Source organism: Mus caroli, chromosome X (assembly GCF_900094665.2).
Source record: "Mus caroli chromosome X, CAROLI_EIJ_v1.1, whole genome shotgun sequence".
NCBI classification, from domain to species: Eukaryota; Metazoa; Chordata; class Mammalia; order Rodentia; family Muridae; genus Mus; species Mus caroli.
Window position 1 is genome coordinate 124,514,974 of NC_034589.1, and position 15,890 is coordinate 124,530,863.

At 41.1% G+C, this 15,890-nt stretch overlaps 2 protein-coding genes across 5 annotated transcripts in view; both read left to right on the forward strand.

The window, feature by feature from the left end:
• Nucleotides 1-2,730: 2,730 nt before the first annotated feature.
• Nucleotides 2,731-5,617, forward strand: Armcx5 (armadillo repeat containing X-linked 5). Of its 2 annotated transcripts, XM_029472983.1 has the most exons (3): nt 2,736-2,812; nt 3,157-3,930; nt 3,970-5,617. In XM_029472983.1, exons 2-3 carry the CDS (start codon nt 3,416-3,418, stop codon nt 5,273-5,275), a joined length of 1,821 nt encoding a protein of 606 aa, XP_029328843.1. In that variant the 5' UTR covers nt 2,736-2,812; nt 3,157-3,415; the 3' UTR covers nt 5,276-5,617. The 2 variants fall into 2 exon arrangements, with proteins under 2 accessions (XP_029328842.1, XP_029328843.1); XM_029472982.1 differs by having other exon boundaries at nt 2,731-2,812; nt 3,157-5,600.
• The window catches only part of Gprasp1 (G protein-coupled receptor associated sorting protein 1), a 59,405-nt gene continuing 46,245 nt past the window's right edge, over nt 2,731-15,890 (forward strand). For all 3 annotated transcript variants that reach the window (XM_029472981.1, XM_021152952.2, XM_029472979.1), the window contains exons 1-3: nt 2,731-2,812; nt 6,944-7,068; nt 11,097-11,169. The gene's annotated coding sequence lies outside the window, so the exon portion shown is untranslated. The remainder of the gene's footprint in view (nt 2,813-6,943; nt 7,069-11,096; nt 11,170-15,890) is intronic.

Sequence of the window (15,890 nt, forward strand, 5' to 3'; positions counted from 1 at the left end):
AAATAGATAATACAAACATGAGGCCCAGCATTCAAAATGCAAGGGCTTATATAATCAGAGATTTGGGGAGCACGAAACGTGAGGGAACAAGCCCGGAGAAATCCACAGAGCAGGGACTGGTGTTGGTCCATGAATACAAAGATACTTTGGTATTATGTCTCATCAGTAAGAAGATTCTTGTTTTCCCAGTGCCTAGATTAAATCCAAGCCACTGCACCTTATGGTAGTGAGGTCATCCTGGAATGGAACTCATCTGCACAGTTCTTTTTCTCCCCGTTTTTCCTCTATCCTTACTTCATGTTATCTAAGACTATTTCAAAACAAGAAACATGCCGGACAACAAGAGCAAAAGATTTCAAGGGATAGCAACAGAAAATATAAAAAGGGAGATTGAAAAAAAAAAAAAAAAACCGGTCTGGCAGCAGAGCAGTTTCCCATAGGTTTTGCCGCTGCAGCATGCATTTTATGCAAACAAGCCCTTACAGGTGCGTCACTGGCGGATTTTGCTTGTAGAAGGAACAGTTTAGAATTTGTTGGAATAAATGAGAATTTTTATTTGTAATTCAGCATTGAGAACCGCCCCACCCCCAGCATCGTTTCTACCTTGAGCCCCTCCGGTACCTAACCAGCTCACTTCAGTGGGCGGTGGGTTTAGTGACGAACGTGTAAAAACACTAGAATTCTTTGCTATCCTTCCGCCCGGTAAGGCGGACGCTTTTTCTTCTGACGCCACAGCGTGAAAACCGCATGCATTTCGAAATGGAAAGACATGCCTAAGAAGGGACATTTGGTAATCGCCTGCTTGCCGGTGTTTGGCGCGGTTTTCCCTAGTTCGGTATCAGAACCTAAGTGTCGCAGTATGCGCCACACGCCGCACTCTCGAGGTGGGGGTAGTATCACTCCGCTTCCCTAAGCCGGAACTCCTTAAATAATTCTAGCTCCTCCCTCTGCGGGCCTCCGTAATGACGTCGCCGCGCCTGGTGCGTCCCGGCGGATGTAGGTAGCTATGTAGTCGCTTCGTGAGGGACCGGAGAGAGGAGTGGGTACCGAAAGGTGACAGTAATTTGCTAGTCATGGCCCTTCATCTTGTCCTACATCCCAAGCTCCCGGCAAGCCCCTAAATTACAGTCGCCGCCATTGTCTCTGCTCCCTGAGGCGGACTGCCGACGGCGTTTGCCCGCCTCCTCTCTGTGTGGGAAGGCGCCGCCGGAGGAGAGAACGCACCTAAGAAAACAGCCTTGGATTCAAGCAGAACAGGTCAGTAAGAAGGAGGGCATTGCTTGGGGTTGTGGATGCGGTTTCCATGATTGGTGCGGGATTGGTGACCTGATTTTAGGGGGCGAGTGTTGAGAAGACAGACGAGGGAGGATGAGAAAAAGCTATCTACGTTTCCAGAAACTCGCTTCATCACGTTTGGGAACGGAGATAGATGCAATGGCATCATCTACTGGGGAGAAAGGACTACCACCACTGATGAACGCAGTTGTCTGAGGAGCCTTAAGAATCAGGAAGGAGATACACAAAGGGATTGTAGATGTGGGAACATTAAATCTTGTGTTGGGTGTGTTCGAAGATTGCACATTCTTATCTTACCATTAATTAACCATATCTTACTCAGTGTGATTTCATCTGATTTGGGGCTATCACACATTCATTTGTGTTGATAGATTTTGTGCCAAGTTTGCATTTCTTCACGTTTCAGGGTGGCAGATCAAAAGGGGAGGGGAGAAGATAAACAAAACTGACCTGATTTCTGTACTGAGGGAAAAAGCTGCAAGACTAGGTAGGGTTCTAGAATAATTTCTACATCTCCTCTTTTCCAGCCTTCCAGAAATGCCCTCCGCGTTACCCCAACTATGTTGCAGAATGTGATAGGTTTGTGTGGGTGGGTGGGGGATAATCATAAGAATGTGTAAGAAAATTGAAAATGATACTTTTCATTATTTCCCCAGCTTCCTGTTATTGTCAGGCGTTTCGTCCCTACTGCTACCAGTACGACCAACTGTGCAGAGATGATTTAGTTGTCCCTTCATGGAAATGATCAGGCTTTAAGAATATAGCAGAGGCACGTGGAGATTTGGGGGTATCATGGGGGGATGACAAGAGAAAGGGAATCAGAGAATTCTTTACCAAACAAGTATCTGTATCCAGCAAGCATTTATTCCGTAATTACTGTTTCCTAAATTATACTCAGTAGTGCTGTTCTCCTGTTTGTGGATTTCCATTGATAGACACATCCGGAGGGTTGTATAACTTGGCTGTTGTGAATGTTTGTAAAATAGCTGAATGTGAAGCTAGGAGATAATGAGAAGGCAATTGTCCAGATTCGAGGGTTACTGTGAAGACAGACAAGGATCACTGAGACTAGAATGTCACATCCTTCTGTTTTGTCAGTTTCTCGATGACCTCTAGCTGGTCTGTGGATTCACTTAGGAGTCTTGGTCTAACTCTAGAGATAGGTGCAGGATGGGAACATCTTCCTTTAATGCCCTCTTCCCTGTCCTGCTCTAACACTTCATTATCAATCTATTTTTCAACTAGGGGATTACCGAAACAGTCACTCAAGAGGACAATGGAGGGCCCCAAGGGAGGAGGAGGAGGAACAGCCTTGAAGCTGGATAATGGGAGGAGAGGAAGACCAGGAAGGGAAAAGCTAGACAAGCTTCTCTGAGAAGGCAAGAATAAGGGCCAGGAACCAAGAGCTGAGTTTCTCTGTCCTCTTTATCTGTCCATAGGTTTGCCAGATCTGCTGTGGGGCTTGTCGCCAGTGGAAACAGAGAAAGGAGGAGACAATCCCTTGGCAAGAGTGCAGGTTAGTATGAACGTGGGGACTCCTCTAGTAAGACCTGTAGTATGGAACAGTAAAGATTTGGTTGGCTCCAGCCCAGGTCAGCAGATAGCCTCAGAATTTTGCAGCCTCTCATGTCCATCCAGCTTTCCTATTTTTTCTGCCCTTATTGGTGTCTGCAAAGACAAATTGGTAGCACATGAAGGTGTAGACAGTGGGTGACCTGAAAGGAGGAGTTGGCTCCTTGTCTCCTTCTTCCCCATAGAGCACTGAATTTCCATACTTAACTATGTCTCTGTGCTTATCAGCGTGAGAAGAAAGCAAAATTGGAAGAGACTTAAAGCCCCATTTCCTTCCTCCACCCCTAGGTCCAACTTCAGTGACAGATCTGATGGCCTTGGAGTGGCTGAAGACCACCACCCTCCACAGGCCTGCGCCCAAGCACAGCTATCCTTTATCTTGAGTGAGCTTCCTCAGCATGCAGTCTATATGATTGGCAGAAACTGTAGTTGGAAAGGGGGCTGAATGACTACTGGACTTTATATGAGAACACCTACTTGGGGCTGACTTTCGGGCAAGGCTGAGACAGGGACATATTTATATTTAGCTTTGCCTTTGTCTCGAACCATGATTGGCTCTAAAACTAAAAGGAAAGCTAGAGAAGAGTCGGGGGCTTCCTCAAAACCTGGAACCAATAGCCCTGCCAATGCTAAAGGAAAAGCCAAGAATCAGACCACTAAAGCGGTTAAGGCAGAACCAAAAGAAGAATGGGGGAACCAGGCTGAGGCTAGGGATGAAGCAGTGGCCAGGACACAGCCAGCCATTTCCACTGAGCCCAAGACTGTGACCTGGAAAGTAAAAAAAAAGAAAGATAAGACTAATGCTAGAGTCATGGCTCAGGCTAAGACAGAACTCCTGGCAGAGCCTGCTTTAGTGCCTCACACCAAGTCAGATGCTCTGCCTACATCTGTGGTCATTACTGTAACCAAGTCTGAAGTCAAGGTTGACACTGGAATTGAGGCATCTGTCAAGGGCGCTGCCAAGGCTACTGATAAGCGCAGTATTAAGCACAAGCCTGAGATAAAAAAAGAGGTCTGTGTCAAATCCAGGGCTGAGGACAAAGCTAAAGAGGTCTGTGTCAAATCCAGGGCTGGAGACAAAGCTAAAGAGGTCTGTGTCAAATCCAGGGCTGGAGACAAAGCTAAAGAGGTCTGTGTCAAATCCAGGGCTGGGGACAAAGCTAAAGAGGTCTGTGTCAAATCCAGGGCTGGGGACAAAGCTAGTATTGTCATCAACACCACTGATGAGGATGAAGATTATGTGTGCTCCTGGTTTTGGACTGGAGAAGAGCCTAGTGTAGGGTCCTGGTTCTGGCCTAAAGAAGAAAATCCTCTTCAAGTTTATCAGCCCCCACCAAAGGTTGAAGAAGAACCTGAACCCCCAGATACATTCGACTATGCTTTAAAAAAAAAAGCTGCAGCATGGTTAAGGGGCAGGTTTATTGTCCTTGTCCCCATTGAGGAACCACAGCCATCTTTACCTCCAGATGGGAACTGGACTCTGGTTGCAACCTTAATTGAAACTCCCCTGGGTATTCGACCTTTGACCAAGATCCCACCTTATGGTGGACCTTACTTCCAGACTTTAGCTGATTTAAAAAACCAAATCCGGGAAAAAGAAAAGTATGGACCCAATCCAAACACCTGCCGCTGTAAATCCCGTACCTTTAGTTTAGAGCCTGTTGAGTTTGATAAGCTTGTTACCCTACTTAAGTTAACTAGGGATCCGTTTATTCATGAGATAGCTACGATGATAATGGGGATCAGTCCTGCTTACCCATTTACTCAAGATATTGTTCATGATGTTGGTATTACTGTTATGATTGAGAATTTTGTCAATAACCCGAATGCTAAGAAATACCCTAGAACTTTAAATATAAATGCCGACCCCGATGCCCCCGAAGAAGTGAAAGAGACCGAAGCACATGTAAATAAAGTTTGTAGGGACATACTCTGTTGTCCTTTGAACTGCTCTGTGCAAGTGGAGGAGCTAAAGCTGTTAGTGAGCTTGAGTGTGAAATTTGATTATCACCACGTGGTTATCTATTATGTTCGTTATTTCATCTCACTGTTAAACAAAGGAAGTGTCAAAATCAAATTTCAGATTTTAAGGGTCCTTTTGTGTTTGTCAAAAAATCAAGCGAATACAAGAGAACTGATCAGTGCTGAGGTTATGTCCTCACTGGTCTCACTCTTTCACAAGAATGAGTCAAAAGCTAATATTCTTCATATCATTGAAATATTTGAGAATATAAATTTCCAATTCAAAAAAAGGGCAAAACTATTTACTAAGGAAATGTTCACTAAATCTGAACTTATTTCCATATTCCGGGAGGCAAAAGAGTTTGACCAGAAACTCCAAGACTTAACAGACCACAGTGACCCTGATGTGAGAGATAAAGTTATCCGATTAATACTCAAGCTCTAAGTAGCTGTATATTCTCACAAAGCCTTGAACAGTTTTGTCTTTCCAATATAAATAGAATGCTTATTATAATTATAAATTTGATAACTTATGCTCTCTGTGTTGAGGGAGGCCATTTTATGGATGCTAGTCATCTTGAAAGATTGAATACTTGCTGGTTTTTATTGTGCTATATAATATAAATTAAGGTATTTTGGTATTTCTGTAATGTAACCCAGTACTGAACCTATTCGTTCTAAATAAGCTATATTTCTGTGCATTATATTGATATAAGTGTATTTTCGTATTCCATTTACGTGTTTTTAATAAAGTTGCATGCTAAACACAATGAAAACATTGTTCCAGTTCTTTAGTTGAAATGTAGTCAGAGATGAACAATGTAAATATAGCCAAAATTGTTGTCTGTCCATTTACTGATGGTGGGGGTGGCACAAACAAACAGGTTCACAAATTGTCAGATCTTTCAGTTTCACCATGTTCAGGGAATACAGTCAACCATTCTGTGACCAAGAAGACAGGACTATGCTTCTGGCTGCTGGAAGTTGTAGATGGCAGGTTTTCAATGGAGGAACAATACTGAATCCGGACAGACTTAGGAGGAAGAGAATACAGATGCCTTCATGTCACTCTTGAGTCCAAGAACTTGTACTTAGCTTGCACATCAGCTGTCCCACTAGGATACCCTGAAGTTTTTAATCCCAGAGAGATTTCCTGGTTCTCAGCCTATTCAGTTCAATTTTGGTCAATTGTGGGAAGTGCACTTCTAAAGGGACACAGGCACACTGTTTCCTTATTAGCCCCCTCCCCATCCAAGAATGTCAGATTTACTACTTCCAATGAGGTTTTCTAAGCCTGCAGTCATGGGCCTCAGAGAAGGGCTCGGGATCACCTACAGAAACTGATACTGATATCACCTCTTCTACTTGGGTGCTTGTTGGTTCTCATCCTTGCTTTTGTTTGGCCAATACTTTTGGTCATTTGTATGTACTCTTGATTGCAGCCTCTCCTTTGTTCTGATTCTTAAGTGTCAGAGCATGGCTGTATGTGTGACACACCCACAGAATATCAGAGTCCTTTAGGACTGCTTGGTTAGAAACAATCTCCGTACTACCTCTGTCCTGCTTATTTTCACTTTACTGTTTGAAGCCCTGTTTATTCTACCTCAGCCTCCTGTTATAGAGCAAAGCTAGGCTCAGAAAAGAGGCTAATGGTGTAGAACAACAGGTTGGCATCTAATACCACCTTTGTCTCCTCTACTACCCAGATCCTCTGTTGCTGTTATTCTCAGTTTACTGCCCAGAATTGGGAATGACAGAAGAAAATATTATCTCTGGAAGAATTGTGTGTGTGTGTGTGTGTGTGTGTGTTTTCATCCAGACAAACAGCTGAGATTGTGACCTACCTTTTGCAGATTTTTCATGCATTGGGGGAAGGTCTAAACAATATCAACATGCTAGAATAGATTTTAACAGCTAATCCTGGTTTAATTTCTATGGAGGTCAGATGTGAATTTATTTCTCATATCTCTAGTAATAAAAAATGAAGAATAATTTGTCCATATTTGTAATTTAGGTGTGTGTGTTGGGGGGGAGCAGTGGAGTTTTTTTTTTTTTCATGCAATGTACCACTTTAGAAGATTTTTGAAGTTCTGTGTAACTTTTTAATTCACAGATCTCCCCTAGCCTAGAATACCAGCTGTGAGTACTTCTCAGTGGAGATCTTCATAGTGCAATCGGACCAAATCCTCTGGAAACATTCTGTATCTCAAATGCCCTGTGGAGTACACTCTTAACCAGGTAATGGCTTCGAGTTTTCCAATAGCAGCTAAGGACAAGGGTGAGTTGGGGATTTGTATATAATGGTGCCAAAGCAAGAAATCAAGTCTTCCTGCCTGAATGGTAATTTTAAGAGTCAAAATCTTCTCCCATAATTTCTGACATGTCATTATTTGTACCCTTAAATTGTTCCCACAGTTGGGCTATCAGTCGGAGTCCCCAGTTTCCTCCTAGTGAAACTTAATAATCATTTATTAGCTTTCCCCCCATATTCTCCCTAGCCCTTTATAACAATAATTCTACTCTCAACTTGTTTAAGTCCAACCTTTTCTGGCTGTATGTATGTGGAGATGATAAGGCATTACCTGTCTGTCGCTGGTTTATTTCACATAACATAGTAATCTCCGTTCTAGTATTGTTAGGAATGGCAGAATAATATTTTTTTCTGTATATGAAATAGGACTTTATCCGTTCATCAGATTTTTGGAAGCTTAGGTTCCACCCCCCCTTACTTCTTAACTATTGTGAATTACAGTCCTGTGTTGAGTATGGGAGTACAGACTGCTCTTTAGCTGTAGTTTAGATGTACTGCTCTTTTGCTGATTTAATTTACTCTGGAAGTATGTGGAATACTGGGATTCCTAGATCATATGGTAGTTCTGTTTATAGACTTTAGGATCCTCCATACTGTTTTCCATAGTGCGAATATTCATTTGCATTCCTATGAGCAAAGCAAAAGTATTTTTTTTCTCCCCGGCCTTATAAGCACTTCTTAGTCTTTGGTAATAGCCATGCTTGTGGGTATAAGGTGGCTTCTCGTTGTGTTTGTAATTATTGCTAAAAGGAAATGGGGTGGAGTGTTTTTTCATATCTCTGTTGTCCATTTATATATCTATCATATTTTGGTAAATACCTACTCAATTATATTATTAATTTTTAAATGTAATTATTTGGACACTTTTCTAATGAGTTTTGCAGCTCCTGATATAGTCCAAATATCCAACCCCTACCAGATGTATGAATTGCAAGTATTTCTATCATTTATTAGATGGTCTTGTCTGTTTCTGCACTCTGTGGTCTCCTTTACTGTGCAGAAACTGTAGTTTGATGTGACCCCATTTTATTTTTGCTTTTATTTCTTGAGCTTTTATGATTCTGTCAAAAATTCCCGGTTAGTTCCAATGCCCTAAAACATTTTTTAAAGTTTACTTTGAGTAGTTTCATAGTTTTAGGTCTTACATTTAATTCTTTAATACATTTTGGTTTTTTTTAATAACTGGTGGAAGATAGTTGATTTTTATAATTTTTAAGATATTCTTCTGCCTTGGCTATCAATTTCCCAGCATCTTTTTTTTGTTGTTGTTGTTTTTTTGGTTTTTCAAGACAGGGTTTCTCTTTATAGCCCTGGCTGTCCGGAACTCACTTTGTAGACTCAGGCTGGCCTCGAAGTCAGAAATCCACCTGTCTCTGCCTCTCGAGTTATGGGATTAAAGGTGTGCGCCACCACCACCGGGCTCCCAGCATCATTTTTTACAAAAACTGTCCTTTCTCCATTATGTCTTCTTAGCAACTTCGTTGGAAAACAGCTGATTGTGTATGCGTAGGCTTATTTCTAGATTATTACTTGCAGTAGGTCTGGGTGTACGTTTTATGTCATGTTAAAAATCACTTTAGCTTTGCAGTTAGCTTTGAAGTCAGGAAATACAGCGCCTGCCTCCTACTTTGTTCTTTTATTCAGCATATATTTGGTTTCTTCGAGGTTTTTGTGCTTCCGGGTGATTTTGTTACTGCAGCTTTCTAGCTTTGTATAGAACATCTTCATTATTGTTACAGGAATTAAATCCGATTTGTAAATCACTTTTGCTAGTCCATGTTAATAGTGTTTACTCTTCCAATCCATGAATGCAGGGTGTCTTTTCATATAGAGAGCTTTCACATAATTTGATTACATTTATCTTTACTAGTTTACTTTTGTAGGTGTTGCAAATGGAATTGCTTTCTTGGATTTTATTTTAGGTAATTTTTTGCATGCTAGTTTTATATTCTTCAACTTCTAGAATGTACTTGCTCATTCTAGTAGGGTTGTTTTTTTGTTTTTTTGTTTTTTTTTTTTTTGGTGGATGTTTTTGGTGGTTTTCTATATATGAGATCATGTTATCTCCAAATAGTAACAGTTGGACTTCTTTTTCAACCCAAATGAATGCTTGTTTGTTCTAGGTCTTAGAAAGCATAGTCTTTTCAGCTTATTTCCTTTGACTTTAATGTGAACTTATTATAAAGGTCTTATTATGTTGTAGTATAGTCCTTCTACTCCTAATTTTTCAATGCTATTATGAAGGGATGTTGAATTTTATCACATGTATTTCCCACATTGATAAGTTCATTTGGTTTACAGTCCTTTATTTTTGTTGGTGTGGTTTATCAGGTTATTAATTTGAATGCCTTGACCCATCTTGTATTTGTGGAATGGGTCCCACTTTGTCATACTAAATATGCTGTAGAATTTAGTTTGCTTCTTTTTTTGAGTAATTTTTCATCTGCATTGATCAAGTATATATTAGCCTGTAGTTTTGTCTGTATATTATTGTCCGGATAATGCTGACCTCACAGACATGGATTTATGCCATTAGAAAGTCTTTACTAGCTGCCTGGCAACCATACTGGGTGTTTGAGATCCCAGTGTAGCCCTGAGCCTTTTTCAAGGTAAGCTTTTAAGTACAAAGACCATGCCCTGGGCAGGCATATTTCAATTAACAAGAGCAGTTAGTGAGAAAGCAAGGTTAATACATATAGCGACTTTCCCAGAACTATGAACTTTGCTGGATTTGGCTTTTGTTTTAATTTTGTCTGGTGGTGCTGTCTCCATGCTGAGTTTTGTGGGCTGAATGGTATTTCCAACATGGAGTCAGTTGTGCTAAGCGTCCTACTAAGGTTTGGAGCCCTAGTACATTCTCCACAAGTCTTCGTGAATATGTCAAATCATGGACTCACCCTGCTCTAAAGAAGTATAGTTGATCCTAAAGACCATTAATTTTACTGAACTGATAAATAATTGGTCGTATTGTTTAAGATGCAAGGGCCTGCCATTAATCCGATCAGAATGAGAATTCAAGGTTCAGCCAGTGCTGGTAATGGAATAGTTAGTGAGGGGATCAAGAAGACAGAGACTGGGACCAATTTGACTTATGTCATTGTCTCTTTCTCTTTCTGAGATTTTTCCCAACCATGGCAAGATTTATTTCTATTTATTCCATATTAAGTAGCATAGAAAGGGCCGGTTTTTCCATAAGCCATATATTGTCCTCCTTTGTATGTCCAGTCTCAGAAGAGAACACTTGGTCTGAGCAACTCAGAAAGTTTGTGGACCCCTGCTGTGCAGCCTGGTCAAGGTCAGTTATCAGAGTCCCACCAGTTATTTCCTGGAGAATGATCTTTCCCTCTGGTGTCCTTGGTGTCCTTGTGGGTTTGAGCTGTCCATTTTTTTTTCTACCATGGAATCTCAGGCAGCACTGGGTCAGGTATGTCATCAGAATATCAATAGGTCCCACTGGTCTTAGGGCTATTTGTTAGACAGCCAGGTCAACAGCCCAGCAGTAGAAGACAGTACTTCATAGGGGAAACCACTCGCAGGGCTGTTTGGTATATATACAGGTCTGTGTATATGGTGGTGGACTTTCTTTTCCCCATCTGAGAGCTTGGGTTAGATATGTATTGCTGTCTGGGCTGAGGTACCTGTCTTGGGCCCAGATTGTTTCAGTTAAAGTAAGTACTGCAGCTCCCACATTCTTAGTTCCATCTTTCATCTTGTGACAGTCATGGATGAGCATCTGCAGGTTGTCATCAGGCAAGAAGGTATTGATGGCGTGATTTTCTTAAAACTATATTCTAGGGTGAGGCAGGAATAGGGCCTGATGGGGGTTCACACAGGCACTAGACAGCTAAGCATTCTGGTGTTCCTCAGAGGAGGGTCTCAGCCACATCCTGGGGTACTCTGAGTATAAGACCCTAATCCAGAGTTAACTTGTTTGCTTGTTTGTTTTTTCCATTAGACTAACAGCAACCACCACTGCTCTTAAGACAGGTGGACCATCCTGTGGCTTCAGTGTTCAACCATTTGAACAGGTATGTTACAGGGCGTTTCCATGGACCCAAAGTTTGGGTTAAAACCTCTTTTATCTTTTGTTTCATGGACAGATGATAAGGTTTTGAGATATCTGGGAGTGTTAGAGCTAGACCCAAAGTCAGAATTGCTTATAAAGCCTCAAATGTTGTGTGTTTAATCTCGGTCCAGATTAGGGCTCAGTGCCCCCATGTTGTGCTGGTGTATAGAGACATTGCCTCTGGTATCCAAAAGCAGCAATAAGAGTTGGGATATGAAGGATGGCAGCAGTCCTGCTCCTAGACCAGTTCCTTTTGCCTCCTCTCAGCTGGTAGACAAGATAGGCAGACTCTAATATACGAAGTTCGGCTTTCTCTGCTGATTTCTGTAAACCAAGGTTTGTAACTCTTCGAAGCAGTCCCTCAGCAGCCCTTTTATAATCTATTTTCCCAGGAAACCCCTGATAGAAGGGCAAGAATTCAGCTCTTAGTCTCTCATCAAACAGGGGTGGCAAAATGTTAAGTCTTCAGGGACAACTGTCCAGGTAGATTGTCTGCTTTACTCTCCCTCTGGGTCTGTCATTTAAAAGCAAATATGGGTTGACTCACCTCTGCCAATGAGAGACCAAAGAATGCATCTTTCAGGTCCAAGACAGTATATATCTGTTTCTCTGGAGAAATCTGACTCAGGAAAATGAGAGGTCCCAGGTTTCTTCACAAGCAGGCAAGGTATATTCCAGGGTGACAGGCAGAGCACCAAGATGCCTGTCTTTCCACCCAGGCAATACGGAGGCAGTATCCCCTTTTTGTTTCCAAGGTCCCTGGATATTGTTTCATCTGAATGGTTCTGAGATCGATCCCTGGTGTCTTGAGGTCTGGTCTCTGGGGATCTCAGTGGAACCTGCAGAAATTGTGTAGAGTAACCACTAGAGAAGACTGGGCTTTAAGCCACTAGGTTGTCTTTATTAGCTGACAGGCAACTACACTGGGTATTTAGGATCCCAGTATAACACTGGGTGGTTAAGAACACTGGATTCTCCTGCACACCCTTTGAGTTCAGTTCTGAGCACCCACAGGGCCACTCCCAGCACTCTGTCGCCACCTTCTGGCCATGACTGGCATTGCATGTTACTTACACACACAAAAAAAGGCCATTCAAATCTCAGCTCTCAGTCACTTGGAGTCAGCACCTACATTTTTCTTTTCAAGCACTCTACTTTTTTTTAAGTTTAATTTTGAACTGAAGAGAGAAAAAAGTGTTATAGTGACTTGTCTACTGAATATAGAATACCTTGTGAACAGGATGGGTCTTTAAGAGGAAAGTAATTGTCCTTTCCTGCTTTGGCTGTCTGTTTTTAAAAGTAGGGAGTTGAAGTTCCATGCTGTTGTACTGTATTTTTCTCATGTTAGGGCCCTTGATACTTCCTTTATATATGTTAAATATTACTTTATATATTTTATATATCTTGACACTTAGTGTTATATTTCTTGTGGGATAGCATGGACCTTCCTGGCTTCTTTTGGTGCTTTGATTTAACGTCTTTTAGCTAATAAAATGCTCCTCTTGCTTGTTATGGATTTAATTCGTATAGAACATTCTACGTCATACCCTTACTTTCATTCCATTTCTATACGTAGAAGTGAGGTAGATTTTTGATAAGGAACAAGTAGTTGGGTCCTGATATTTTTAAACTCGTATAGTAGCTCTTGTCTTTTGATTGGATAATTTAATTTTCGTATGTTCAAGGCAGTGCTGATGAGGTAAGTCTTTGGTGCAGCCATTTTATGACTTGTTTTCTATTTTCGTTGTGGTTCCTCTCTTTTTCCGTCATAGTGTTGCTCTATAGTTGGGATTTATTCAGTTTTTAATTCCTTGTTTATTGTTGTTCTATATGCATTTTTTTATTTGTGGACAGCTTGAGACTTAAAAAATAGTGATTATAAGAAGGTATTTTTCAATAATGTCAATTTAGCATGACCATAATGATGACAATAGAAACGCAAGAGCACAAGCAAGAGGAATTAATGTGAAAACTACACTTAGGTTCCAGTTTTCCATTTTCAATCTTTGATATATCATTTGATATTTTCCTATATTGTCTATCCCTAGCATGTATGGTTATCTTTTAAATTGTTTTCTTTTACTGGAGATACGCATGATTTATTTACCATTCTTACAGATTAGAGCATTTTGAATTCATTTTTATAATTTTATACTGGTTTTTTTGTTTCCAGTTTTTAAAATTAAATTTTCACACATGTACTTACTGCGTACTAACTATGCCTCACCCTCTCTTTCTACTAACCCTGTGTACCACTCCACTCCCTTAGAAATCTTTCTAACATTTATGTCTACTAGTTTTCTTTTGTGACTCACTAAGTTTAATCAGCATCATCTGTGTAACCATGGGTGTGGCACTATCTGCTGGACCCTAGTGGGCTAGTCGGTCACCAGACAACTGAAGACAATGACTCCACTTCTCCCAGAGTTTATCAACGAGCCCCTCAATCACCCATGACTGGTTCTTAGGGCTACTCTTGTGTAGGTACCAGTTCAGGTAAACACAGTTGTTTCCATTCATGACTACAATGGTTGTGTTGAGCCTAGAGGATGATATTTCACAGTCCTGTACCTTATCTGCTATTTCTTACTGCTACCAATTCATCTTCCAAACTGTTCTCTGAGTCTTAGAAGGTATGAAGTAAATGTCTTATTTAGGGCTGGTCCCTCAAATGTCACTTTACTCTGCAAAGAGAACCGTTTGTGATTAAGGCTGACGATATTTTTGACTACAGGTATAAACATACCTATTTAGAAGGCAATGTGATTCGGTATCAATTTAGTTAAATAACAGTAATAAGTTCCTACCTTAGACATATGACTTCCTCGGGTATGGGTTCTTAATTGGATTTAGTATACAGGGCATGCCCTCCTATAGATGGGCCTCAGATCCAATCATAAGGAATCATAATGTTTTATGCCTTCCCATGATTTCATTTTGCTCATAAATGTTTCTTTTTCTGTCCAGATTGAAGAAATTCTGTAGCATTTCTTGTGTGGTGGGTCTGGAGGAAATACATCTTTTTACCTTATGTTTGTGTCAGGGGCCAGCCGTGGCAGGGAGGGGGGGGGGCGTTCTTTTTGAGGCAGTGGAGGGGGAACAGTGTTGGTGGAGAGTAAGACTTTGTCTTACGAAATAGTTAGGGTTGCTGTATAATCATAAAAAGTTTACTTACCTAAGTCTTAAGTTACTATGCTACTGTAGCTGATGCAGTCTCTGGCACTTAGCATATCTTCCTTGAACAGCAAAGGATTAAATAAATAGCCTTTGTACTATCTCAGCAAGAACTGCTCAGCTTTAACTTTCAGCCTGCTAGTCACAGGAAGAAAAAAAGGACACTTAAAATGATTATAACCCATGGAAGGAGTTACAGAGACAAAGTTTGGAGCTAAGATGAAAGGATGGACCATCCAGAGACTGCCCCACCCAGGGATCCATCCCATAATCAGCCACCAAACACAGACACTAGTGCATATGCCAGCAAGATTTTGCTGAAAGGACCCTGATATAGCTGTCTCTTGTGAAGCTATGCCAGGGCCTAGCAAACACAGAAGTGGATGCTCACAGTCAGCTATTGGATGGATCACAGGGCCACCAATGGAGGAGCTAGAAAAGGAACCCTATAGGTGGAACAACAATATGAACTAAGCAGTACCCCCAGATCTCGTGTCTCTAGCTGCATATGTAGCAGAAGATGGCCTAGTCAGCCATCATTGGAAAGAGAGGCTCCTTGGTCTTGCAAACTTTATATGCCTCAGTACAGGGGAACTCCAGGGCCAAGAAGTGGGAGTGGGTGGGTAGGGGAGTTGGGCGGGGGCAGGGTGTAGGGGACGGACTTTTGGGATAGCATTTGAAATGTAAATGAAACCTAATAAAAAATTTTAAAATAAGAAAAATAAGAAAAATGATTATAGCATTTATTACTAAGTTGTAAAAAGTTTCCTATGAAAGCTAACTAAGGGGAAAGGCAGAAAGATCCTAAGCAGGGAAGGGGAAAAGTTCTCTAAGGGGGCAAAAATTCTAGGAAAGGAAAAGATTCTTCCAGGAGGGGAAAAGGGAAACAATTCTACTCTAAGTGGGGAAAGGCAAAAAATTCTTCTCCCTCTCCTTTGTCTTCAGTACTTATACATCTTTCAGAATACATGATCTCATGTTACAGTGTTCATCACAGGGTCACACAAAAAATTAAATCATAAATTGAAATATAAGTTTACAATGGTGAATGTTTACATGCATATCCATTAGGAGTAATTATCTGGCTAAACATCCATCACCTGTCTCAGCTCCACGGGTTCACTGAAGGTTTAAAACCATAGCTAAGTTATTCATGAAGTTTTGTGTAGATAAACATAGTCAATATTTTATCTTCTGTCCTAGCACCTATAATAAATGGTTAGTTTCCTTTTTATGACCTTTGGTTAATTGTTTTGCAACCCCTTGGAATGTGCTGTGAGTAGGAGAGAGTCTGGTTACCAAGAAGCAGTTAACTGGTGACACTTGGGAGACTGGCAGAGTTCTCATTGCACTATTGACTATCAGAAAAGGACCTAATAACAGTCCCAGTATAAAAGAGTTAAATAATCACTGATAGAATTTTAGGAATTCCCTGCCAGGCGTGGTGGCTCACGCCTTTAATCTCAGCACTTGGGAGGCAGAGGCAGGCAGATTTCTGAGTTCGAGGCC

What these genes read in the sequence shown, in the direction of transcription:
- Armcx5 (XM_029472982.1), top strand. Translation starts at nt 3,416, where the DNA reads ATGATTGGCTCTAAAACTAAAAGGAAAGCTAGAGAAGAGTCGGGGGCT.